This window comes from Pogona vitticeps, chromosome 7, assembly GCF_051106095.1.
Source record: "Pogona vitticeps strain Pit_001003342236 chromosome 7, PviZW2.1, whole genome shotgun sequence".
Taxonomy (NCBI): domain Eukaryota; kingdom Metazoa; phylum Chordata; class Lepidosauria; order Squamata; family Agamidae; genus Pogona; species Pogona vitticeps.
In genome coordinates this window covers 28,679,159-28,705,988 of record NC_135789.1, presented here as the reverse complement: position 1 = coordinate 28,705,988, position 26,830 = coordinate 28,679,159, and the positions used below count along the sequence as shown (strand labels likewise).

General features: G+C 43.8%; 2 protein-coding genes and 2 long non-coding RNA genes across 6 annotated transcripts in view; 3 read left to right on the top strand and 1 right to left on the bottom strand.

Annotated features, from left to right (window-relative positions):
- The first annotated feature begins 1,928 nt into the window (after positions 1-1,928).
- On the top strand, positions 1,929-3,597 carry LOC144584058 (uncharacterized). Its single transcript, XR_013538073.1, has 2 exons — positions 1,929-1,992; positions 2,980-3,597. It is a non-coding gene; the product is annotated as an uncharacterized LOC144584058 (long non-coding RNA).
- On the bottom strand, positions 2,256-7,147 carry LOC144584059 (uncharacterized). Its single transcript, XR_013538074.1, has 2 exons — positions 6,725-7,147; positions 2,256-5,107 (listed from the first exon to the last, which is right to left on the bottom strand). It is a non-coding gene; the product is annotated as an uncharacterized LOC144584059 (long non-coding RNA).
- Positions 7,148-7,293: 146 nt separating this feature from the next.
- SRSF1 (serine and arginine rich splicing factor 1) lies at positions 7,294-13,589 on the top strand. 3 transcript variants are annotated; one of them, XR_012080704.2, is made up of 5 exons: positions 7,295-7,787; positions 10,452-10,636; positions 11,060-11,232; positions 12,117-12,236; positions 13,085-13,589. XR_012080704.2 is itself a non-coding variant. In XM_020786839.3 (4 exons), the coding sequence occupies exons 1-4, from the start codon at positions 7,594-7,596 to the stop codon at positions 12,153-12,155; spliced, it is 591 nt and encodes a 196-aa protein (XP_020642498.1). In that variant the 5' UTR covers positions 7,294-7,593; the 3' UTR covers positions 12,156-13,589. The 3 variants fall into 3 exon arrangements, 1 of the variants encoding a protein (XP_020642498.1); XR_013538069.1 differs by having other exon boundaries at positions 7,297-7,787; positions 11,512-12,236; XM_020786839.3 differs by having other exon boundaries at positions 7,294-7,787; positions 12,117-13,589.
- A 6,704-nt stretch (positions 13,590-20,293) lies between these two features.
- LOC140701746 (uncharacterized) overlaps positions 20,294-26,830 on the top strand; it is a 443,504-nt gene continuing 436,967 nt past the window's right edge. The window contains exon 1 of the mRNA XM_078379273.1: positions 20,294-22,030. The gene's annotated coding sequence lies outside the window, so the exon portion shown is untranslated. The remainder of the gene's footprint in view (positions 22,031-26,830) is intronic.

Sequence of the window (26,830 nt, the reverse complement as noted above, 5' to 3'; positions counted from 1 at the left end):
AACTCCAATTCCACAGGGCCAATGAATCTACTCTGGATTTTTTTAGTCTGAGCTAGACATGGGATGTTCTTATTCTTCTCCCATGGAGACAAATATGAGTATCAGCACTGCAGGAGCCTGGGCCATTTGAACCCTCCCCTCAGAACCAGCCAGTCCATTTACCACTTGCTGCGCAGTGCACACATAACCATTGTCATTCATGATGCACCAACTGCGGAAGTAGCTCAGCCGGTGCTTCCCTGCATGGCTGACCACTCTGGCGAGGGTGTGGGATCATTATTTCCCTGCTTAGCTGCTGAGTGGTTGGCTATGCAGGGAAGTGGGGAAGTGTCAGCTGGGCTACTTCTGTGATTGGCATATTGTGAACGATGGTGGCCATGTGTGCAATGTGGCAAGCAGTAAGTAGACCGGCTGGTTCTGGAAGGAAGGTCCAAATGGCCGAGGCACCTTTGGTGCTGATATCTGCATTAATCTCTCCTGGAAGACAAATATGAATATCCCATGTCTAGTATGAGCTAGCCACAGTGCTAATTACTATGGCAAAATAAATTCAGGACTTTGGATAGTTCCTTTAGTTGGCACAAAAACCCGGAGCAAAGTCAGCGCTCCCACAGTTCTGGACTTGCCAACCTCTATTGTGTGCAGCCCATTTCATCTGATGGTGCTGAGGACTGATGCAAGTGGTAGTTGAACAGTGAGTCTTCTTCATTAGATACCAAAGACCTAAGCTCCACCCATGCTTTAAGGGCCTACAGAACTGAACAAATATATTAAACCATGTAGCTTGTGGGAAATAATACCTTTGCTTTGAATTAACTTCATTATTTCATCATATGGCCAATTAGATGCAGCCAAATGGAACCCTGATGTTATTACCGTATTTTTCGCTCCATAAAACGCACCTCTCTATAAGACGCACCAAATTTTTAGGAGAAGAAAACAAGAAAAAAATAATCTGTTTTCTTCTCCTAAAAAATCGGTGAGTCTTATGGAGAGGTCTGTCTTATGGAACACACCCTAGGACCCTTTGGAGGCTCACCCAGCCCCCCCCGGGGGGCCAGAAGGGGTGAAATCGCCACCTTCAGGGACTCTTCTGAAGCTTCCCAAGCCTCAAAAGGGTCCTGGAAGCTGGCAATTTTGCCCCCGCTGGCCCCGTGGAGGGAGCCTCCCAAGGGCTCTGGAAGGCAGACTCGGAACCTTGGGAGGGTCCCCCCCATGGGGCCAGTGGGGGCAAAATCGCAAGCTTCGCTCCATGAGATGCACAGACTTCCCCCCACTTTTTTTGGGGGGGAGGTGCATCTTATAGAGCAAAAAATACGGTATGTTAGATATATGCCCTCCAATAGCCTGCATTGTGTAGGACACTACCAAAACAGCTATTAGGACAGGCAGGAAACAGGAGGGGGGAACAGATGAAGAAGTAATGTTTTAGAAAATTATTGTGGAATGTTCTGGATTTTCCTTCTTGTATTCCAAGAATGTTTGCTGACAAAAATTCACCACAGTAGTAGATACACACAGACTCTATCAGCCTAGGTCTCATGCAGTTTGAAACAGTGTCCACATGGTGGCTTTTATTACCTTATCAGACCTTAGAGAAGACAGAAAAGGTCAAACCAAGGCTAAGTAGTTCAAGGAAAAATAAGCAAATCATTAATATTAACTGAAATGGCAAAGAGGGAGCAAAGTGTTCCTGGAACCAGGGGGAAAACCAGCTCAGCAGCATTCAGCACAAAGAAATGTATCTTGGGATCTTCGAAGGAAAGGACATGGAACAACTTGGTTGCAGCTATTGGAAATGAAATTTAAAGAGAAACAGCAGAATCTTCACTTTTCCCATACTGTATCATTCAGGAAGGAAAAAGATTTCTAAACGGTCAAGCTATGTTAAAGACCTCCTACTTCTGTATGTGTAACTGGCCTGGACACTTCTGCCTACTTCTGAATCCCTTCTCTTGATGCCATCCAAAGATAGCTGTTGGATAAACATAGGTAACGGTAAAGGTTCCCCTTGACAATTTTTTTGTCCAGTCATGTTCGAGTCTAGGGGCGGTGCTCATGCCCGTTTCCAAGCCATAGAGCCAGCGTTTGTCTGAAAACAATCTTCCGTGGTCACATGGCCAGTGCGACTTAGACACGGAACGCTGTTAGCTTCCCACCGAGGTGGTCCCTATTTATCTACTTGCATTTGCATGCTTTCAAATCGCTAGGTTGGCGGGAGCTGGGACAAGCGACGGGTGCTCACTCCGTCGCGTGGATTCGATCTTACAACTGCTTGGTCTTCTGACCCTGCAGCACAGGCTTCTGCGGTTTAGCCCGCAGTGCCACCACGTCTTGGATAAACATACAAGATACATTTTTCCCTCTGATAATGGTGTATCTCTGGGAAGCCCAGAAATCTCTCGGACGCCCTAGTTGGGGTTTCTTCACCAGGAACTGAAGGCAATTATGTTTAAATGGAATTCATTTCTTAAATATCCTGCTGCTCCCTAGTTTTGCTGTGATCCTTCCTGTGTTGGTTTCATTCCCACTTGTGTTTTTACTTAACTGCTTTTGAAGGTGCAATGCCTCCAAAATGTAGGCAGACAGCCCTGCTCCATTGGAGAACCTGCCTCCATTAATTCTACTTAGCTTAGCAATCCCCTGTCTTTTCCCCTAAATTCCCCACGGCTTTTGTTTTTCCTGCTGAGGAAAGCACTACACCTACCCCCATCCTCCATTAATGTTGCATACCCTTTTCCGACAACCGTAGGAAGTTACCGAAGCCTGGTTTTGTTTATGTAAATATGTATGCTAGGATGTAAGAATAGGATGGTACTGTCGTAGCTTTACACACTTGGAAAGAGAAATGGAATGACATATGTTAAATAATTTAAATGGATTTCTGCAGCATGAAAACGGTGTCATCCCTAAAGTCCTAATTACCACCAGCGGTCAGCATACTAGTTTCCTTTTTATTTTCCTCTTGCATGATTAAAGCACAGTGTCTTCCAGCAACTCCAAGTTGTTTCAGCACATCATTAAGGTATGTTTTTGACTGTATTTTGTTTTGAAATGTCTTCCTAACTAGGCCAATCTGCTGCTATCCCCTGGTGTCTAAACACTTCATCCAAATTTCAATACTAGCACATCCAGTGCCTATAATTCTATTGCATTGTGATTTCTCCTTAACATATTGTTTCGTGCTCTTCATTACCAAGAAACATTTGCAGCATGGAAACCTAGGGGGTGGGGTGAGGGGGCTGCAGAATGATGATCCCATTATACTCTACCATTGGACATAAGATGGTGTACATCTGTGCCTTTGTTGTATACAATTCCATGTCAAGTCTCCAAGTGTCTTTAAAACCCACAGTCAAAACCCACTCAAAGGATAATCATAGAGTGCAGGAACAGACCAAAAGATGGTACACAGTACCTTATAGCCTTGAACACCCCTTGGCTTGCATGGGGAATTAAAGCAATGGCTCTATAGTTCCTGCAAGCTTTGATATCCCTTTTCTTTCAGGCCATTGATGTGCTCTTCATATTTAATGGCATACTCTTTGTAGACTCAGTGTCTGTAGCTTAAATAGCTTTACTGGGATCCCTTGTACTCCTGGTGATTTATTTCTTCCATGTGCTTTGAGAGCAGTATTCTCTTCACTTTCTAAAATTGTAGGATTGTCATCAAAGGATTATTTTTTGAAGGGATCTGTCATTGTTGCATCTCTTCTGTATCATTTTTAAAATCTTGGTCACATAATATATTCCTCTGTTGATCTTCCAGGATCCCTAATATTTGTTTAAATCTATCTTTGATTTCCTGAATCCTAGTTCTCTCCTGCTTCTTTGTCATGGTTACTGTAGTAGTTCTCTTTGTCCTTATGTGCAAGCTGCTGAAAAGTTGCATTAATGATTCTGACCCTATTTCTGTCATCACTTCCTTTTACTTCTCATCTCATATCAACAATTTTAAGACTTTTATCAGTCATGAACTGAGACTTTTACTCTTTTTTCTTGGCTACATGAATGGTCTTTTCACATTTTCCTCTATTAATACCTGTTATTTCACCTTACAATTCTTCTGGTTCATGGTCTACTATATCTACTAATGCATATCTGTCTCATAATAACTCAGAAAGGTAACATATTATGGCAGTTTAAAAACTAACTCTTTCCTTGAGTCTTCAGATAGGGAGACAAGTCTCAGGATGACTGATGCCGCAAGAGGAGAAAGTTTACATATTTTATTGTCCGTGGAGACTTTAATCTCTGGAATGGCCTTTGTCTCCTACTCTCAACTAGTAACAATCTCAAAGCAAAAATATTCCTATGTGTATTGTGTTTATATTTGTTCAGAAGGTAGTAGAGAAATTGTCTTGCACATGCTCTCATACACAAACAACTTTGTCGTTGTTACACAGGGACCTGCATTCTGATCTCAAGTTTTGGCCCTGAAATCTCAGCAGATGGGAAACAACCCAGTATGTTACAATGTAATTTATTTATTCCTTACTTATTGCAAAAAATACAAGAAAGAAAGAAAAGCAATTACAAGTAAGTCATTATTTGTAATGGGTTAATTCCAAACTCTGGGTAAAGCCAAGATGCTAATGATGAGTGATTCATTTGGAGTCAGCCTGTTCTGAATGGGACTGTAATTTCACAATACCTTCTGAGATCCACATGCACTAGGGTGGCTAGAAGTACACACCTGCAAGGGGACAACTTCCAAATGGCTATGGAGGTCTTACTGGATCCTCCTTCCCTAAACCATTTGGGAGCCACACCATAGCTGGATACATTTCTGGAATGTCTCACCAAAATTTGTGTGGGTGATGTAAAGACTGTCCGGAAATAATATATATAAACACAGCAAAAGGACTATTACTTAAATATGGAGCATGTCTTCTCTATTGTTGAGAACACTTTCAGGTACAATTCTAACTGCTGATAACGTCTTAAACAGATTGGGACCAGAATTCTTTTAAAAAATGCCATCACTTACAACTTTGTCGCAGCCTGGGCTCTTGAAAGGTAAAGAAACCATCAAACAGCAGATCTGGGATGCAGTCCTCCAAGCAGACCAGGTCTGAATTTTGCATCATCCCACAGCCAGGAACCTCTGCAAAATATTTGCCCAAACAAATTATCTTGATGCCCTAGAACTTACTAGATACCACAGAGCTTTCGCGCTGACATTTTTCAGTGCATTACCATTAGTGTTACCAAAAGAGAGGAATATGTTTATCGCATATTTACAAGGCCTTTGTCTTGCCAGGTCAGCGATGACTGAGACTGTCAAATATATTTTATTATTTGTTTATTTAATAATTTCCTTCCGAGGGAGGCCCGGAAGGAAAGAACTAGAAACCGGGCCTTCTCGGCGGTGACTCCTCACCTCTGGAATAACCTACCTCCGGAGATTCGCGCTGCACCCTTGCTGGGTACTTTTAAGAACCAACTAAAAACATGGATGTATAGGCAGGCCTTCCCTCCCAGTTAATTCCTGTCCTCTTTCTTTTCTCTCTCTCTTTATTTGATTTACAGTATTTTGTATTTTTCCCATCTTGCAGAATCATTTAATTAATTAATTTGTTATAAATTTTTCTTGAACTTGTTATGCTTTATGTTGTAAGCCGCCTAGAGTGGTCGAAATGACTAGATAGGTGGGTATAAATAAATAAATAAATAAATAAATAAATAAATAAATAAATAAATAAATAAATAAATAAATAAATAAATAAATAAATAAATAGGTTCACCTCAACGCTTATATGTTTGCCTAATTTTTAAAAAATTCAGGGCAGATCTGACAATTTCTTTCTGTCTCTTCTCCCCTATATCTCTTCAAATGAAATCCCAGGTATGGTGGCAAAATTCTGTGCAATGGCATGTTTAACTAGAAAGCAACTGGTGAGCCACTCCATTAATCATACTAGAAACAATGCCCAGTTGTAACCAGGCTAGAAATCTGCTCTCTAACTATAACATTCCTGTAGATTTCTTGTTTGTTAACCACTGTCTATTTGGTTAATAAACTATTTTATCAGAAGGTACTCTGTTGTAGAGGAGATGATTATGATGATTACTACTACCACCAACAACAACAAATAAGATGGTGACGTTTTGTTCAGGCATCTTTAGATGGCCCTTCTTGGAGGTTTCCTCAGTGTGGTTCTCATTTGTATTCCCCACCCACCCCGTGGTCTAGACTAGAGTTTTGGTGGAATTTTATTGAGGATGGAGGAAATGTTTAAGATGTATAAAGAACCAGCACTAAAAAATTGTTGAAACATTAAAAAAATATAAAGGTTATTAATGGTCCTCCTTTTAAATATATGCATCTTGCGAGCCACTTTGGAAAGCGGGATGAAAATGTAGTAAATACAAAGTAATACAGTATGTTTTTACCAGAGCCATCGAGGGAGGCAGAAACCAACATGTTTTCCTAAAATTCTAGTTGATTAGTCACTGATATGTTTTTAAGGATTCAGAAAAGTCTAGACTGAGGGCTGTTCTGTATTTACTCTGTTTACAAAGTAAGATAATACAGTAAAATCCTTCCCGCAACAAGAAAGACTGAAGAGATAACTGTGGGCTGGTTTTAACCGGGTGACATGTCAGGCGAAGACTTCAAAAATTGAGCTGTTTCCATGTTTTTTTGTTTTTTAAGTGACTCCTCCTTTAATGCATCGCCAAAGCTCTATAGTTTGTTTTTTTTTATCTGCTTCCTTTTTACCTCAGCGGTCTAAAACGAGGTAAAGTTATCTTTTTTTTTTTGTCCCTCTCCCTCTTTATGCCTATTGGCCAAACGGTCTGTTCGCTATGCATTGTGGGAAGAGCCCTCGTCTTGGCGCCAAGACTTTCTCACGCGTGAAGCATTATGGGGCGGGGGAAGACCCGCTCCTGCCCTTTCACTTCATTCCTTTCCAGCCGGATCTTTTCCTCCCCGCCCCTTTGGATTTTTAACGGTTTTCTCTTCTAACGGAAGTCTCGTTTACACACGATACTAGACTTGCATGCTACCCCCGTTTCCATATCACCTTTGCCTAAATGTATGAATCTCTTGAACAGGGAAGTGGGGAACAAAAACCACAAAGCATTTAATTTTTAAACGGCGGAACTATTTTTTCTCTGCCCCTCAGTCGGGCCACGGACGCATGCGCCCTTGGGCGGCGGATGGAGGGGATTCTAGCGGGGTGGAACGCGTCCGAATTGGCGCGTATTCCTCCCCCTCCCGGCCCTCGAGTGTGACGTCAGTGCGCGCGGGAGGATCCTTGCGCAGGGCAGGAAGGGCCGCGTGAGGCGGGCGCCATTTTGTGGCGGCTGTGGGAGTCGAAACGAGTAGAGGAGGAGGTGTTGCCGTCGCCGCCTTTTTTTTTTAACCGCCCTGCGCTTAACTTCCCAGCCCTTTTTTTCTCCCCACCTCTCTACGAGGTTAACTTTTATTGTTTTAACTCAGTTTTCCCAGCCCCTTTTTCCCCTTTCTTTCCCTTTTTCGGGTCTTTTAAATTTTTAAAATATTTTTTCTTTATTTTCGGCCCGCCTCTCTTGTTTCTCTCGTCCACGAAATCGGCCCGACCAACCGCAGCCATTGCCGACCTCGCCATGTCTGGTGGCGGCGTGATCCGCGGCCCGGCCGGGAACAACGACTGCCGCATCTACGTGGGCAACCTCCCTCCAGACATCCGCACCAAGGACATCGAGGACGTCTTCTACAAGTACGGCGCCATCCGGGACATCGACCTCAAGAACCGCCGCGGGGGCCCGCCTTTCGCCTTCGTCGAGTTTGAAGACCCCAGGTGAGGAGGACAAGGGCCGGCCTCAGGGGGCCGAGTGGTGGGCCCGGGGCTGAGGGAAAGCCCGAATGGAGAGCAGGGGCAACGCGGGGTCAGATTCAGGGAGGGAGGCCTGTTTTTCCTCCCCCCTGAACCAACCTGCAGGCGTGCTGGACTACAACGCCCATCGCGCTGGGCATTCTGATGGAGGCGGAAGGGAAGGGTAGTCCAGGACCACGTGGAGCGGTGCCGGGCTTGAGGAAGGCGAGGTTTGGCCTCACCGGTTGTCCCTCGCTTTGCCTACCTCACTGGGTTATTGGGAGCATCCTCGACAAATAAAGGAAGAAGCCGGTAATGCCGCCTCCCCCCAGTCTTAAGATAGAGACCTAGACCGCAAGAAAACGGCAAAGAGAAGTTCCTGGGTATCGCTCATTTCTATCTGTAAATGCGTGTTCGAGTTTTAAATGCCATGTACACGGTGGCCACGTTAAGATTTGATCAGGCCTGACAGATTTTTACCCGTTTCAGTTGCTTCAGAAGAGGAAAAGAATTGAAAAAAAAATCAAAAGGGGCTGTTGATTTTATGAAGGTGGTGAAAGGCTAGGATTAAAGAGATTTGGGGTGGGTGGGTTTCAGAGCCCCACTCAGAGGTGGAGTTGTTATGTGGCAATAAGTAAACCACTCCCTGAACATATCATATGCCTGTGTGTGTTATGAACTTTCAGGTCACTTCCAGCTTAGGGTGACCATAGGATTTCCAATGTAAGTGAGATACTTAAGGAGTGATTTTACCAGTGACACACAAACACACACACACACGTAGAGGTGGAAACACACACACATACCCACACATACACACAGAGAGAGAGAGAGAGGTGGAAATTTGAACTCAACTCTCCTGAATCACAGTCTGGCATTATCCACAATGCTGCACTAGCTCATCTACCTGGAAACCTTTCCTCCGGCCATCATAAGTTAGAAGTGGCTTGGCAGCATATAGCAGCAACAAATGTATTTTCATAGAAGGATGTTTTCTTCTGAGTACATCTCTTTACATATTATTGGTACATGTACGCTCAGTGTTTGTACTTTGTGCTGATCCTGTGGTAGCTGTCTGCGTAGAAGAGCCATACCAATTACAATTTTTCTTTTGTTAATTTTTTTTGGGAGAGCCCCCTCTCATTTCTACAAGTGTAGTCACACCAATTGTTAATCTTAACTGGGCATCTTAGATGTTTGTGAAATATATTTTACAAAACAAAGTATGTGTGGCTATAGCTTGCAAAGTGGAATGTGTTTTCACTTGAACCAGTTGCGTTTCTGCTTAAGTCTAAAGAGGGCGGGCATGGCCTTGGAGTTTAATTGAATAGTGGAATTGCTCAAGAAAAGATGTGGCTGTGGAAAGTTCTGGTTTCAGCAGTGAAGTCCTGTTTTTTTGTCTGTGGTCATCTTCCCTAGTTTTCTCTCAAAAACAACATCTGTATTTTCCCTGTACTAACCTGTAACTCTGTATTGTAGGGGTTACCTGCCTGTGAATTTCAGTCCATCACTTGAAATCCATGGCAGTAAGTTGTAATTCGCTGGCAAAAAAAGCATATATGCTGTTTCACCCTCAGTGATGTAAAACATTAGATTATGAGCATCTTATTCTGAAAGTTTTTAAAGAGTATTATTTATATCAGCACATTTTAAGAAATTGATTAGAATCTCGAAGAATACTGCAGATTGATGGACAGTTGTTTAAAACGCTCCCTGAATACTTTTTGGTTTATGTCTGCAAAAAAAAGAGATAATAAGTAAGGGAAAGGATCTGGAAAATTCCTGAGGGGCCATTTCCTCATGGCCTAGGTGCTGGAAGGCAGGCAGCTTTCTAATTCCTCTTTTTTCTGAGATTGGCATAGAAAGTCTCCTACCTCCAGTTGTCCATATGAATAACATATAACAATGTTAGATTACAGTCCTGTGTATACAGTTGTTCATAAGGAAGTACTACTGAGAGTAGACTGTCTTAATGGAAAATGGAAGTATTCTGGAATTAATCACTTCAAGAAGCCAGTTGAATTTCACTCTTAATACTCTCTCTCATAAGAAATGCTTTATCTGTATAATAAGCTAGTCGACTTATAAGAGATTTTCGAATAAACTCCCTGGGAGCTTTATTAAATCCAGGGAGCTTTTTATTTTACTGGAATCCCCAACTTGCAGTCTAAAGTGATAGCAGTTTATATTCCATGGCACATTGTGCCAAAGAACCTGGAACAGCGCTGAGTTTACATACTCTCTTCTACATGTGCATAGGGCTGCAAAACTTAATGTTATTACCATGTTTAAACTATTTATATTTTCCTGTTAACAAGCATGATTTAAATAAGTAGCCAATATAAATATGTAGCACTGACTTTGCCCATCTTTATGCATCTATTTCCACTCTTCTTCCTTTGCACCTGAGTTAAAATATATGTTGTAAGATGGAAAATTAGAAGGTTGAGCCTCCTGGAGTTCCTATTCTTTCTTAGCATCAGAGTGGGCAGCATTTGTAGTACAATTAATACTGATTCATGCTTCTTTTGTCTCCATAGCCGTAAGATGATGGGTAATATTATCCTGCCTGGAATGAAAACTATGATGTAACCAGTTCTCATGAGCCTTTGGTCCCTCCTAAGTTTAGCTTTTAATCTATTCCTTCAGGGATGCAGAGGATGCAGTGTATGGACGGGATGGATATGATTACGATGGGTACCGTCTCCGAGTGGAATTTCCTCGAAGTGGCCGGGGCACCGGCAGGGGAGGCGGTGGTGGTGGAGGTGGTGGAGCCCCAAGGGGCAGATATGGACCCCCATCCAGGCGCTCGGAGTACAGAGTGATAGTATCAGGTAAGTTGTTTATTCACTTGAGACAAATCACCTCTGTTTAGTTTTATCATTTAAAAGTGTTACTTGAACTGCTGGTAGACATGTATCTCCGTCTGTGCTGTGCAGCGTGAAACTACAGGCTGGGCTTGTGGATCTTGTTAACTTCTTTTTTTAAAAAAAGAATTGTTGAAAGAACGTAAAAGCATGTTAACACTAGCTAATTGGGGACTCACTGTGGCACCTATGGAGCTCTGTGATGTAGCATTAACACTTTAAGTCTGTGCTACTGAAAAATTCCAAATTGTTTGAAAACAGTATAAATGTAAATGTAGGCAGGCAAATTTTTGATAATGTATTGCATATGCATATAGTAGTGAGTGAAGTAAAAAAGTTCTGGATCGCATCCCTCTATTTTTTTGAACTTTTAATTTGTTCCTTATTCAGGATTGCCTCCCAGTGGAAGCTGGCAGGATTTAAAGGATCACATGCGTGAAGCAGGTGATGTATGTTATGCTGATGTTTTCCGAGATGGAACTGGTGTCGTGGAGTTTGTACGGAAAGAAGATATGACCTACGCAGTGCGAAAACTGGATAACACTAAGTTTAGATCTCATGAGGTAGGTTTTTCCTCTTAATGTTTTGACCAGAATTGGATGCACAGGGTTGCAGTTGGATGCAGTAGGACTAAAGGTAAGGAGGTGCAATTTCTCTGCTTGAAGCCTAGACAGATGCAGAAAGCCAGTTCCGTCATCTCATGTTTTAAGATTCTGTGTAGGAAATATGTGGTGCAACTCCTCTTGGTTCTTATAAAAAAACCTCTTCAGTCTTTCAGCATGCCTGCAAAGGCAGTTCAAAAAGCTTAGACCTTTCAATCGAAAGTTGTGTCTATTTGATAGGGAGAAACTGCCTACATCCGTGTTAAAGTTGATGGCCCGAGAAGTCCAAGTTATGGAAGATCTCGTTCTCGCAGCCGTAGTCGTAGCAGGAGCCGTAGCCGAAGCAACAGCAGAAGTCGCAGTTATTCCCCGAGAAGAAGCAGAGGATCTCCACGCTACTCTCCCCGTCACAGCAGATCACGTTCCCGTACATAAATGATCTCTAATGGTCCTCCTTTTTGTAGAACCCCACCATGTTGTATGCAGTTTTCCTTTCTTGAGTACAATCTTTTCTTTTTTTAAAAAAAAAAGTATCCAGATGTTTTATTCAAAATTGGCTAAAGTGTTGAATTGCATTCTTGTATAATATCCCTAGTGAATATTTGCTTAACATCAACATTCCCTCACATGTTTCATAGTGTATTTTAAAATGTTCTAGACAGGTTTCTCTCTAGTTAGTTTGTTTCCTGCTCACATTTTCTTCCAACTGTGATAACTGCTGTATAAAATGTCTTTGTTCAGCCATGGTTTCTACAAACTGGGGATGTTGGGAATGTTTGGGGTTTAACTTGTCTCTTCGGGGGAAGCTTACATTTTATCTTGCCTTTTCATGTGTCTTTCTGTAGACATATCTGAAGAGATGGATTAAGAATGCTTTGGATTAAAGGATTGTGGAGCACATGTCAATCATTTTAGGATTGTCAAAAGGAGGATTGAGGAGGATCAGATCATTAATGGAGGCAATGGTATGACTCCAAGTGCTATTGTCACAGATTAAATTGGCAGTATTGACCTTATACAGAGATACCAGCTGAACACACACATACACCTGTTCCTGATGTGCTTTAGTTAGCTGTAGTCTTTTAACCACCGGGATAGCAATTGTTCCTAGAAGCATCCTTGTGACTGTTTCAGTCCTGGGGTGGGGATGGGGGTAATGTATACTGAGTGACTGAAGTGTATTGGTTGATTACGGGTGCTGCCTGTTAACATACTTGTAAAATGCAGGTTGTTTCAGACCTGTGGGTATAATCTCAATACTGCTAAAATCTGCATGTCCTCTGTGTGACTGATATAGCATTGCTGTTTCATCTTAAAAGTAATGGAATGAAAGCAATTTTAAGAGGGGGTGGGGGAAAGCACCTTTGGGGGGGTTCCTTCTGAAGGCCACCCGCTTCTCCTTCAGGATAAGTCAGGAGTTGACTTGCTAATAATTCAGTGAATTTTGTTACGTTCCAGATTGAAAACAATGAGCTTTTAGTTTAGATATGTAGTAGGCAAATAGCTTTAGCAGCAAATTTTTGCAACGTATAACACTTTTTTGCAACCACAAAACCTGTAATGCAATATAAAGGAATTGATATATTGGCATTATCAGTTATCCTATGTAAATATTAGAATGTTCGTCAATGATTAATATTGGTAAAATTTGAGCTTCACAATTCAAAAGCTTGTCTCGGGGAATTGATAGTTATCGATGACCATCTTAATGATTATTGGATGGCAGACATAACTGATCATTTCCCAGAATCCTATTTTTCATTACGGTATCTAACTTTTTGCCTCCTTTTTTTTGGTTTTGCTGGTTATAAAGGTTTGGATTGGAGAGGGCTCACTGGATCCCAATCCTTGGAGCTGGATCATTGGATTCAAATCATAATGTGGATAGGATAGGGAGGATCAATTGCAAGGATTCATGGAGCGGGATCAGATTACCAGGAACATAGGAGTGGATTCCTGCCCCAACCAAACCGCACTCGTGTGGATTTTTATTCAACTCAATTGGCTATTCCAAAGATTTTTCCTATTTTTGACGATTGGAGCCCTTAAGATGCACGATGGAGTTTTCCCTTTTTTGGTAAAAGGAGCAAAGCAAGGACCTGGAGAGGTACGCTGGAGCATTCTCCTTGGAAGGATTCCGCACGAGTAGATGGTAAATGTTAAAGGGGAAAAGGGGGGGTTTGTTTGAAAACATTAAATCAATAAGTCATTTATCTAAATTTAAAGACACAAAAGAAATTGGAGTCTAAAGATTAAGTAGGTTTTCAATTGGCTATTGCCTTTTTTTCTTTTCATAAATAAAATTTTATAAAAAATTGCATGGTGGTTCTGTTGTATTAAATGATGCCCTCTTTGCACTGTCTTGTGCCATGGTGAGTTCAGCTTCCATGCTCTTCTGCTGTTTGGTCTGGGAACTGAAGTAAGACTGGTTGGGCTTAAATGGGGATTGCATGGCCCATTCATTTGTGTTGGATTGGTGGCAGCAGGTTTATGGGAGCAGTCTGGTGTACCATGAGGAGCGCTGAGAGTGGCTCCCGTTGAAGCTGAACATCCTGGATCTCTCATGGCAGTGCATCTGACGTTCACAAAAGTGTTCTCTAGTGTGGTGCAGAACAATGTTGCACAACCGTTCAGTGAGCGCAGGTCTGGATAATAAGGTAAGAGTGTCAAAGTGCTGTATGAAGCGCAACTAGTCAGAGCTGATGGTGTAGTTTCACATAACCAGTCCTTGGAGTGTAAATTTCCCATAGATTCTATAGGCTAACATTTGTCTTTGGGCCCTTTAACAACTAGAAATATTGTGCCTCTGGATTAAAAGTAAACTCAATTAAAGGAGGCTTGGTTAAGCTTGATAGCAACAGTTACAGGAACTCCTTGTATTCTGGTTTCCTAGACCTGTTCTGGCAGAATTGTTACTGCAGTGTAGGGTGTGTTCTTTACCAAGGAGGAAGGGGGGGGGATGAGCTTACTTGTCTGTGGGCATTTCTCAGCCAGACCAAGCCACACTTAAATCCCCCAAATAGAGTAGTATTCCTCGTTCACACCAAATCATGACGGGCTATTCTCACCCTCTGATAGACCATGCAGCTGACACTGACACTTCTCAAAGTTGAGGAAAGTGAACAGGGCAATCTTGCAGGTATTCACCACCAAGATACTCCATCCTGGCAGTCCTAAAGCTTCCATAAGTTTGAAGTGTGGTTTCGAAAGGGCAAGGAAGAGGGTGGGTATGGGCAGTGGATGTTGACGGTACATGCTTCTGGCAATCCAGTGCAGAAACGTGAACTTGCAGAACTGGGACTGGTGCCAGCAATATTGGTTCAGAATACCCATCCGATAATTGGGCTGCACTGTAATTTAAAGGACTTCAAGATTTAATTTAAGAAAAACAAATGCCACAGAAGCTTCTTAATCTCCCAAGACAGAATAAGAGCATCCTATTGGAGCAAGAAACATGGCACTCCAGAATTTCTGCTGCATCTTTTGTTCCTGGTTAGCTATAGCCAATAGTAAAGGTTGCTAGGAGCAAAGCCCCAGTTATTTCTAGAGGGCTATATATTCCCTATCATTTATATGGTGAGCCAGTATTAAATCGGTTTCCTCTTAGCAAGCAGATCTTGTAACCTTGGGGCAACACAAAAATCCCATACGGCCCAGTGATCCTTCATGACGTCGAAAGGATAAAGCTTCATTCTTGGAAGCAAGGTCTGTAATCAGCCGTGAATCAGTGACTTCCCTCAAATCATTGGGTACCTAATCTTTCCTAGGGTTGTTAAAATACAGTTACAGAAATAAGGCCCTGATACTCAAGGATGTAATTTGAAATTCTTGAGTTGCTAGCCTAAAAATGTCATTTATAAAAGCCCCTTACTTACAGAGTTGCAAGTGTTACTGTAGCACACTGAGGTTCCTCAAAGATACAAATTAAAAATAGTTTTTTTTAATGAGTTCTGCCTGGCAAATTTATACAACCTTAGCAAAAATTATTTTCTTAGGTGAGAGCTTTGTTTATTTGGTAAGAAAAATAACACAAGCAAGGTAACGGGTTCTTTTGATGTGGTAAAGGAACACTTAAATATTCATGTCAGAGAAGCAGTGTCAAGCCTGTAATTATCCTGTGATTTTCTTTTGTATCATAAACAGCTGGGTCCATAGCTTAAGGCTAAGGGTTGTTGGCCTCTGAAGATTTCACCCACTAGATCAAACCCCCTAGAGTGACAGAGTGCATAATAATGGAAATTATAGACTCCAATAATTTTGCTGAGATCAAGTTGCATCATGCAAAACAGATTGATGCAGCTAGCTTGATGCCTTTGTTATCTGCGTGGGTATGATGGGAAATAGACTCCCATGACTTCTTAGTCATAGTTGTCATTATTTACTGTTAAGAGAAGCACTCCTTAGATGTTACCCCAGTGCACTGCGTATCACCATGCACATCATTGTATCTGTTTTTTAAACTCCTAGCTTGTGTATTTAAAAACATACTGAAAACAGTAGACAGGGTCGTTCTGGTGTGCCAAGCAAACAGATTTTCCCATGGTGAACAGTACTACATCTCTGTTGGGTTGCAGTGTTAGGTTATTTGCTAATCCCTTATCTTCAGCCTCAAGCCTGAAAAAAATATGTAAAATGCTGTGCTAAAATATTTGACAAAACAGATATTTCTTGCTGACTTATATGCCTTTGCATTTTACTCACTGTGTGTTTCCGAGGGCCATTGAGTCAGAATGATGGATTGCATTCAGTTTTAAATTTCACTCAGGCTGTTTTTCAAGAGAAACACACAGACTGATTTAAATGCTTAGTTTTATCCTTCACAGTAACCCTTCCATAGAATTTCTAATCAGGGATTAGAAACAAAGCCTTTCCTGTTGTGGAAGAAGAAATTTGTTTCAAAAATATTCTTACAAAATTCTGTCAGGGATGTGCTTGAAAAAGAGACCTTTTAAACATCGCATTCTACTTACCCAGCGTTTTACTTTTGACTCCTTGTTTCCTGATCAAGCCAAATAATATGCCACAAGCAGTGAGTAGTTACTCTAAAGAGTTGCCCTTAAATTTCCACTTCAGCAGTTGGTAGGTTAGACTGAAGGAAAAGATGGACAAAAGGGATCATAATTTCTAGCCGTGTGATAAATTCTCCTTTGTCCTACATTCAAGCATGTTTGTAGAAAAACCTAGAAGTGTATTGTGAGCATGCAGGCACATCTCTGCAGATTTAAAACAATGACTGCTTTCTTTTAAAGAACGTTGGATATAGAGAGGATTTCAGACTTCAATTCCCTATAGTTCAGGAAAGGGGAAAAGCACTTCATAGGCCAGGAGGAATATAGGTTTGTTGGCTTCCCAGGTCAATGGCTGCCCACTGTGTTAAAAGGAGTGCTCAACTAGGCGGGCCTCTGAAACAGCATGGTCTGTTTATTTTAAGACGACAGCAGGAACTACATTTAATAGATACTGTAGGGTGCAAAGTAAATAAGGTTTGCTTTGCAGAGATGTAAAGTAGTACGGTGGTAATGCTAAGTCAGCTCCTATGTCTGAAAATAATTGCATTTGCACATTGGAAGCAAATTTCTGTTGTAGGCAAACTTTGGAATGTTGCTTCTGAACTCCTAAGGTATTCTGTTCTTTTGCTTGAAACTTCCCAAATCCGTTGGTCCTATTCATACTTTTCATTCCCCTTGTGTTGCTTTTCATGGGTGACGTTCCACTCAGACCTCCTTTGCCTGCCCTCCTCCTGCTTGCTGATATGATGTGTTTCCTACAAATGAAGCCACCAAGCCCAAACTCTCAGATATCCCTTCTGCTACCAAGAGACTGAGTGGGAGTAGGCAAGTTAGTTAGTGTTTAACTTTGTGGTGCTAATGCTGTGATAACGACCTCCCATCCTCATATAAGCTGCCTTTATAGATCTACGTGGGGCACAGAGAACAGTCCCTGACCCAGAAGAGCACATGTTTTAAGGAAATGACCCAATGGGATGGAGAGAAAGGCCAGTGGGCAGATCCTTCTTGGAGCTGTCGATCGGAAGCTGCCTCCCCTTTATTGTGCCATACCAGCTTCTCCACACCTTCAAACGTCTTTCTCAATTCTGACGATGTTTATGTCAAGAGCGGGCAACCTATTGTCCCTCCAGCTGTTGGGCTGCATCTCCCAGCCTCCCATGCCTTTGGCTACCCAGAGTTGATGGGGCCTGTAGATGTTGCCTCCTTGATGTGACATCTTGTCATTTTATCTGCTTCCTTCACTGCTGTGCTGCCTTTGCTTCTCCATTTCCCCTGTTCCTCCTCCTCTAGTGCTTTGTCTGATGAAGGTTCAGTCTCAGAAATCACTTCTAAAACCTGTGTTGGATCCATAGTTCGCAACATCTGGGATTGTGGGTGCTTTGCATGCTTCAGTCTTCAATTGACCAAAGTGAATGTTGTTTGTCTTCATTGCCTGTAAACATCTTGTGATTCTTCAGGAGCGTTCTCGGCTTTCCTTTGTGCTGTTTTGAAAGTGTTCATATTTTTTTACAACTGGTGGCTTTCAAAAAGTTGGCCAAATAGCACATTTTATGGCTGTTTGGGTCCCGGTTGATGGATGAATGGGCTTAACCTTGAAGTACATGAAGCTGAATAGAAATGCAGTTGCAGTATCTTGTAATAAAAGTTGGCAGTATATATTTGTAAATCTGGCAAAGGTTTAACATTTGTATCAGCAATGGGTGATGTGACATTTGGGGGGGTCTGTGAAGGAGATGATCAGCTTCAGGAGAGACAGATGTGATGATAATGCAGTAGGGAACATCTAATACTCTTGTAAAAATGTATTCAATTTCTGTGTCTCCGGTTGTCATGTCATGTCATAAATTCTAAATGAATATGGACTGTTCAAAGTGTATTGCTTATTATTGTTAATCTGTTTAGCTTGCTGTTTCTTTTCTGTGTTGCTGTTCAGAAAACTTCAAAAATAAAGCAGGAAAAAAAAGGAAATGAATAAATGAACTGCAATTAGTTTCAATATCATTTCTGTTAACAGAGGCACAGAGATCTGGAAACCTTCTGGTGGATGGTTTTTGCTCTTGGGAGCAAAAGAGGATTCCTTGAGCCTTGCCTGTCCAAAAGACATCCATGCGCCACCGCTGTTCTTACACCCTTGACTGAACAAGTGGAGGAGGAGATCCATTCCTGTTGCTGGATCATGGCCCAGGACGCTTTAACATAGGATTTCTTCAGTGTAACCACTGTCGGCATTTTCAATAGTCCAAATCCACCTTGGGCAGGGGAGGGGAGGGATTCAGGAGTTGCAGCTCTTAAGAACTACAATGGGGGTGGGTGGGTTACCTGCTGGACGCAAGATGGGGTTGGAGGTGGCTGGGTCTTTTACTCTGCCTTGGTGGTTTGGAAACAGCCAGCTTCAAAATATTCACTGAAGCTTCATTTTCATTTATTACACAAGAGGAATTCTTTGTTTACTCCGGGGGCTGATGTAGACAGTCTAGAGGTGACCCATGGGGCAATCATTGCAACCGCACACGCAACACAGGTGTCGGACCCCACCACAAGGCACTGTGATATATATATGGATAATGGGCGTATATATATTGTTTAGTCATTAAGTCGGGTCTGACTGTAACCCCATGGACCAGAGCACGCCAGGCCCTCCTGTGTTCCTCTGCCTCCCGGAGTTGGCTCAAATTCATGTTGGTCGCTTAGATGACACTGTCCAGCCATCTCATCCTCTGTCGTCCCCTTCTCCTCTTGCCCTCAACTCTCCCCACACCAGGGTCTTTTCCAGGGAGTCTTCTTTTCTCCTGAGATGGCCAAAGTATTGGAGCCTCAGCTTCAGGATCTGCCCTTCCAGTGAGCACTCGGGGTTGGTTTCCTTTAGATTGAATAGGTTTGTTCTCCATCTGCAGTGATCATGGAGCCCAAGAAAGTAAAATTCGTCATTGCCTTCGTATCTTCCCCTTCTATTTGTCAGGAGGTGCTGAGCCAGTGGCCATGATCTTACATTTTTTTAATGTTGAGTTTCAGACCATTTTTTGCACTCTCACTCTCATTAAGAGGTTCTTTGATTCCTCCTCACTTTCTGCCATCAGAGTGGTATCATCTGCATATCTGAAGTTGTTGATATTTCTTCCAGCAATCTTAATTCCAGTTTGGGATTCCTCCAGTCCAGCCTTTCACATGATGGATTCTGCATATAAGTTAAATAAGCAGGGAGACAATATGCAGCCTTCTACTCCTTTCCTAATTTTGAACCAATCAGTTGTTCCATATCCAGTTCTAACTGTTGCTTCCTGTCCCACGTATAGGTTTCTCAGTAGATAGATAAGGTGGTCAGGCACTCCCATTTCTTTAAGAACTTGCAATAGTTTGCTGTGATCCACACAGTCAAAGGCTTTTGCGTAGTCAATGAAGTAGAAGTAGATGTTTTTCTGGAATTCCCTGGCTTTCTCCATAATCTGGCGCACCAGATTGCTAACATGCGCCAGATTATGGAGAAAGCCAGAGAATTCCAGAAAAACATCTGCTTCATTGACATCTACTTCTGCTATACAGTATATATACGCCCAAACATCAATTAGCCTATGTTCCCAATACTGATGCTACACTGTTCCTTCTGCATGTAGGCCAACATGCTACCATTCAAGGATGCTATTCCCCCTTTCCCTGGTGCCATCATTCTTTCAGCTCACGGAAGAGAAACGGGAGATTTCGGCACACACTGCCTCTCAAACACACCCGTTCCTAAGTTGCACAAGGGGTCCCTGGCACATTTGGGTTTAAACCTAAGATTCCCCATATCCAAGTCTGTTGTGTACACCGTGCCAATCTTAGAAACTACTGTGAAAATCCATCATTTGGGGGGGGGGTTATTTCCATTGTCCCCACCTCTGTAGACCTTTTTACTGGGTTCTAGGCCATAACAACCTAGAAGTACATGGCTTTTAAATAAATGTTTTTATGCAGGAAATGGTCAGTGGAGTGTGCCGACATTCTTCCCAGGGATTTGGTTGCCTCCATGGATGCTGAGACTGCCGTTGGAGGCCATAGTGGTCTTCAGACACCTTGTGGACCCAACATGAAAGCAGCAGATGGTTAGCAATGCAGGGTTGGTTTTTGCTTGAAGGGTGCCACACTATATTTTGAATAGTTACAGAATCTTGAGGACTTGCCGGGGGGTGGGGCAGGGGAGGGAGGAACAGTCTTCTGTCACAAAGAACTGTCTTTTTAAAAAAAAGTTATAGTGAGATCAGATTGACAAACCCAACGTTGCAGCAGCAATGGCCTACTGAATTGCAGAGAGCAAGGGCCACTTGGTTAGAAGTGGAATATAATTCTATCTTGCATTCCCAGCGCCAAGTTGGAAAATGCCTGTGAAGCGTTTAGTCCTCCTTCCTGTGACAAACCACGCCCAAAGCCTATAGGTGAGTGGAAGGGCGGCTTCTCTACCTTGACAAGTTTCATCTTTCCTGGATTTTGGGTCTTTTCTTTCCTCATTGAGGACAAAGCTGTCTACCACCTGTAGCTTTTTTTTTCACATAAGAGTACTTAGTTCGGTTCTACCCATTATATTCAATGTATTTTATAGCGTTGCAGATTTCTATAAATTATCTTGAAAGTGTCGCTTTCTTTTCCACTATAATTCCCAGAATCCCCCTGCCAGGGGAGTTGTACTCCAAAAAGTGGTACAGTAGGACCCTCCTGTCCACGGGATCAGTATCTGCGGATTCACTTATCCGGAGTTCTGAAAATATTAAAAGAAAAATCCTAGAAATACAGTATATTTTTCTAAAGATGAAGTTATTAGAGGTGGCTACTAGAGGGAACTAGAGATACTATATATAGCATATGTTATTAAAATAGCATTCACTATAATTGGTGTTTTTCTGCACCTGCAGGGAGAAAGCTTCCCCCACAAATGTAGCAATCCTACTGTATTTTCAAGTTCTGCTCAAAACGCACACATAAGATTCTTCTGATACTTTTTTTTAAATGGGGGCTGGGAACACTGGAACCAATGCAACACTGAATCTGCTAACACCTTGAATAGGATCTATAAAGACAAAAACTTGCTTTTGCTGCAACAGATTCCTCCCCCCTCCCCCCAAAATAATTGTATGCCATCAAGTCGATTTTGACTTAGAGTGGCCCTTGGTTTCCTAACTTATCAGGTACTGAGAAGCAGTTTGCCATTCCTTTTTTTCTGGTGGCAATCTGGGACTGTGCAACTTTTCCGAAGCTACACAGGCTGGCTGTTCTCCCAGGAGACAACGTGGGAAATCTACCTCTTAAACCTCTGAACTCGCAGAGCTGTCCAACCCACATCCTGCTGGAAATTCATGCACAATGGAGCGGTCAGCTACATGTCCAGTCACATAGTTCCAGATGTTCTCCAAGCACCTTTTACTTACATGTGTAGAGTGAGGCAGCAGAATTGGACTGGTTAAGTTCATACTAATTCCAGAGTCACGTTTATGTGTATTGCCCAGTCGTTTTGGAAACCAAAACGTCATGCCAATACAGAGCTTGTAGGCTCACTTGGGACTCTTCTCCCTGATGTGGTAGCTTTCTGCTTGCAGGGATGTTTTAGAGGAGGAAACCTGGCCAAAGGATGAACATGCTCTTTGCTTCTGGAAGAAAGAGCCAAGAACTGTTTCAAATACAAGGAACCCCATGAGTAGCTTGATGTTGGTGCCAGCTGCTGCTGGTTGGCATCTTGAGTGCGAGTCAAAAGGTAACGGCCTGGAACTGACTGGATTACTAACGTCTTGGCAGTGTACACAGGCTCATCATCTACTGTCTGTCTTAGGTTCCTATTAAACCAGCCTGCTTATTACCTACCTACTAGGTGCTGCCACCATCGTACCTTCATCAATCCTGCTTAGGGAAAATCATTCTCTGTACCTTTCTTAGGTTTATTTGGTATTTTTAAAATGACTTACGGTGATGACCCTTTCCAGGATTTTCCAGGTAGAGAATGCTCAGTAATGATTTCCCATTCTCTTTTGGGGGTGCCCTGAGAGTGTGCAGCTTGCCCAAGGCTACCCAGGCTGGCTCTACTTGCAGGAGGCCCAGTGGGGGATTCAAACTCCCAACCTGGAATTTTGTAGTCATATTGTGTTCTTATTTTTTTTTTTCTGTTAGATTACTTTTGTATATTTTATAATTGTATATGTAATTTATTTTGGGTTAATTTGATTGTTTGCACTTACCTGTCCTGTTTTTTTTTTTTTTTTTTTTTTTTTTTTTTTTTTGATATGGTTTGGAAGGCCTGCCGTCCCAGCGAGGGGCCCCAGAATATTTCTGTGATTACGGGTAGGGGGAAATATGGCGTTGGCTCCGTCCCTGCTCGTGTTAGAAGAACTAGGGACAGATGTTTAAAGGCTGTTCCTTGTTCTGAGACGGAGACCAGCCTCCAGTATCGAGGTAGCCAGACCAGCCTACCTTCCACTCTACGCCTGGTGTTGTTGAATGCCAGGTCTGTATCCAATAAGGCCCAGGTAATTCAAGACCTTATTCTGGAGGAGGATACAGACCTGGCTTGCATAACCGAAACTTGGATCGGCGGAGAGGGGGGTCCCCCTCTAGCTCTCATCTGTCCGCCCGGTTATGCTGTCCAACACCAGGGCAGACTGGAGGGCCGGGGGGGGGAGTAGCCATTGTCCATAAGTCCAGCTTGGAGGTCACTAGGCGCTCCTCGGTGATAAAGCCGGGTCTTGAGGCCCTCCACGTGTCTGTCGGGGCCAGGGACGGTATTGGGATCTTGCTGGGCTACCGTGCTCCCCGCGACCCAGCCACCTCCCTACCGGAGCTGGTGGACTTCGTCTCCGCGACACTGTTGGGTTCCCCGAACCTATTGGTGCTGGGGGATTTCAACGTGCGCGCGGGGGCGGAGACATCTGGTCCAGCTCTTGAGTTCTTGGAGACCATGGCCTTCTTGAACATGTCCCAACATGTCAACGGTCCCACTCACGTGGGGGGTCATACACTCGACCTGGTTTTTTCTACCAATGGGAGCGAGAGTGGTCCGATGGTGACTGACCTTGAGTCGGTACCCTTGTCATGGTCGGATCACCACCTAATAAAGTGTACCATTAAAATGGCTCTCCCCCCCTGCAGGGAGCAGGGATCTATTGTTATGGTCCGCCCTCGAAGGCTACTGGATCCTGTTGGATTCCAGGATGCCATGAGAGGTGTTATGGCTGACCTGGCTGGCGCTCCTGTCGAGGCTCTGGTGGACGGCTGGTTTGCTGCCGCGACTAGGGCTGCTGACATGATCGCACCTAAACGCCCTCTCCGGCGCAGAGACCGCCCGGCACCCTGGTTTAACCGGGACCTCCGGGCGAGGAAGCGGGTCAGGAGACGGCTAGAGCGCAGGTGGAGAGGGGCCCCGACGGATTTTAATAGGATAGCTGTCAGGGTCGCTACTAACCTTTATCTTGCTAAGGTAAAGGCTGCTAGTAGATTATACCTCGCTAACCGGATAAGCGAGGCGTCCAACCAGCAGGCGGAGTTATTCCGTATAGTACGCGACCTTTCCGGAGTTGGTCCGGGTGATGGGCCTCCCCCTAGTTTTTCGCCGGACCAATTTGCAGCATTTTTTAAATCAAAAGTGGAGGCCATCCGCCGGGACCTCTCTCCTTTTTTGAGTACAGTGAGTCGAGCTGAGATGTCCAGCGCTCCGTCTTGCCCGGTGATTTTGGACACCTTTCAGCCTGTTACGTCTGATACTGTCTCCAGGGCGCTTGATCGCTGTCGTGCCACCACCTCCTCTTTGGACCCTTGCCCGGCCTGGCTAATCAAAGCGGCCAGGCCGTTAACAACGGAGTGGGCCACGGCTATTATAAATGGGTCTCTCCTTGAGGGCAGATTTCCATCTGCCCTGAAGGACACACTCATTAGGCCCATTAGGAAGAAACCTAGTTTGGCGGCGGACGAAATTGGCAACTACAGGCCCGTCGCCAATGTTTCCTTCCTTAGCAAGGTAGTCGAGAGGGTGGTGGCCGATCAGCTTCAGGCGCTCTTGGAAGAAACAGATGCCCTGGATCCATTCCAGTCGGGCTTCAGGCCGCGCCACGGCACAGAAACGGCTTTGGTCGCCCTGTGTGATGACCTACTGAGGGAGGCCGACAGGGGTAAAGTGTCCCTGTTGGTCCTCCTCGACATCTCAGCGGCCTTTGATACCATTGACCACGGTATCCTCCTGGGGAGGCTCTCCGAGTTGGGAATAGGTGGCCTGGCATTGTCCTGGCTCCGTTCCTTCTTGGAGGACCGTCCCCAGAGAGTCCAGCTTGGGGAGAGGGTCTCGGCCCCGTGGAGCCTCAATTGTGGGGTTCCACAGGGGTCGATTATCTCCCCAATGCTATTTAACATCTATATGAGGCCGCTGGGTGGGGTCATCAGGGGGTGTGGAGCTTCGTGCCACCAGTATGCGGACGACACGCAGCTCTACATCTCCTTTTTGCCAACCGCAGGAGAAGCCGTCCTGTGCCTCCAGCGCTGCCTGGGGACTATACTGGAATGGATGCAGGAGAACGGGCTCAGGCTGAACCCGGACAAGACGGAAGTGCTGAGGGTGGGCCCCCCCACAGTCGGGGATTTGGGTAGCTCCCTCTCTTTTGGGGGGGTGACTCTCCCTGCTAGGGATGGGGTACGCAGCTTGGGGATCCATCTGGACCCGGTGCTCTCCATGGAGTCACAGGTGGCATCGGTGGTCCGCACCGCCTTTTTTCACCTTAGGCGGATAGCCCAGCTGCGGCCCTACCTGGAAGTGGGGGCGCTCACCACCTTAGTACATGCGCTCGTAATCTCAAGATTAGACCACTGTAATGCGCTCTACGTGGGGCTTCCTTTGAGGCTGCTGCGGAAATTACAGGTGGTGCAGAATGCGGCGGCCAGATTACTTAGTGGAGTGAAAAAATTCCAACATATTTCGCCCACTCTGGCCGCATTGCATTGGCTGCCCATCAGGTTCCGCATCGACTTCAAAGTGCTAATGCTTACGTATAAAGCCCTAAACGGTTTAGGGCCTCGATACTTGGCGGAACGCCTACTCCCACCAAGTTCTACCCGGGTCACACGGGCGAGCCAGGAGGTGAGGCTGAGGAGCCTAACCCCGAGGGAGGCCCGGAAAGAGAAAACAAGAAATAGGGCCTTCTCGGCGGTGGCTCCTCGCCTGTGGAATAACTTACCTCCTGACATTCGCGGAGCTCCCTCGCTGGGCACTTTCAAGAATCTATTAAAGACCTGGATGTTTCGGCAGGCCTTCTCATAAAACTATTTTTTGATTTTCTTATCTCTTTATTGTCTTTTTTTTTTTCTCTTTTACCTGTTTTTGTATTGGTTATTTATTTTTATTGTATTTTAACGTTGCTGTAAGCCGCCTAGAGTAGTCCTCGCGACTAGATAGGCGGGATATAAATAAAATAAATAAATAAATAAATAAATAAACCTCTGGCTCCACAGCCAGAGACCCAAACCTCTGAGCTATCCAGCCAGCTTATTGTAATACCTTAACATTCTGATATTCCAACGGTCTCTTAATATTCTCTTTGCTGCACTTTGGACGAATAGACTTGGTGACCTTTGGTGTCCTGTCTGCCTTTACTGTGCTATGATTCTATGACCTTGATTTTGTTTAGAGTTATGTCTTACTAGTATTGACCGTCCTCATTCTTTTATTTGTAAAATGGCTCTAAGAATATTGCCAGTCGGATAGTCTATAAACGTCTTAACCAGGGAATCAATAAGCAAGCAAATAAGCAATTTTTCTCTACAGCTGCTACCTATTTTTTTTTTAAAAAATGGAGACGCTGGGGCTTGAACCCAAGACCTTAGGCAGGCAGGGAAATGCTCAACCACTGATGAGACATTTCCAAGACAGTGACAAGTGAGAAGGACAGGGTCGGGCAAACATTTGGCATAGACTAAGGTAAGTCCAGAAGTAAATTTTGCTGCAGGGAAATAAGGGTGGACTTGTTTATGGCCTGCACCTCTCGCCCCCACCAAAGTTTGACTACAAATTGCTATAGCCCCTCCACACCTCAATGTTACGAACTTCTGTTGTGTCTCCTGTTATTTGCTTTAAAACAAACACCTTTAAAAACAGCCTTCAAAGCGGGAAGAGTTCCTCATTAAGAGACTTCTTGTGGTTCTGAAAAGCTTTGATCATTTGGGTTCCTCTTTTCTGCCTCTTTTCCATTGCTATGATAATATTTTTTTTCTAGCTCGGATGAAGTCCCATTGAAAGAAATGAGTGGCATTTAGTCCGGCCTACATTTTAAACTTACAAAAAAAAGGGAGGGGCAGATAGGGTTGTGCCAGATGGTTTCACAACAAGCATCTCCATCTCACTTTCGGATGCAGAGTAGTGCTGCACTAAAACGGGAGCAAACTGGGTTCAAGAACCCACTGGCCCATGATCCTTGTTGGAGTGACCTAGCCACTCTCTTAATCTGGCCTTCATCCTAAGGCTGGTGGGTGGATACGGTCAGAAGCACCATCTTGATTTATCTACAATCTTATCCATAGAAGTATCTACAGTACCTGCAGAGCCAGAAGGTTGA

Excerpts from the sequence above, each read along its gene's own strand:
- SRSF1 (XM_020786839.3), top strand. The coding sequence starts at position 7,594 with ATGTCTGGTGGCGGCGTGATCCGCGGCCCGGCCGGGAACAACGACTGC. Across the intron at positions 10,637-11,059 it reads GTACAGAGTGATAGTATCAG|GATTGCCTCCCAGTGGAAGC; the intron begins GTAAGTTGTTTA and ends TTCCTTATTCAG. Across the intron at positions 11,233-12,116 it reads CTAAGTTTAGATCTCATGAG|ACATATCTGAAGAGATGGAT; the intron begins GTAGGTTTTTCC and ends GTCTTTCTGTAG.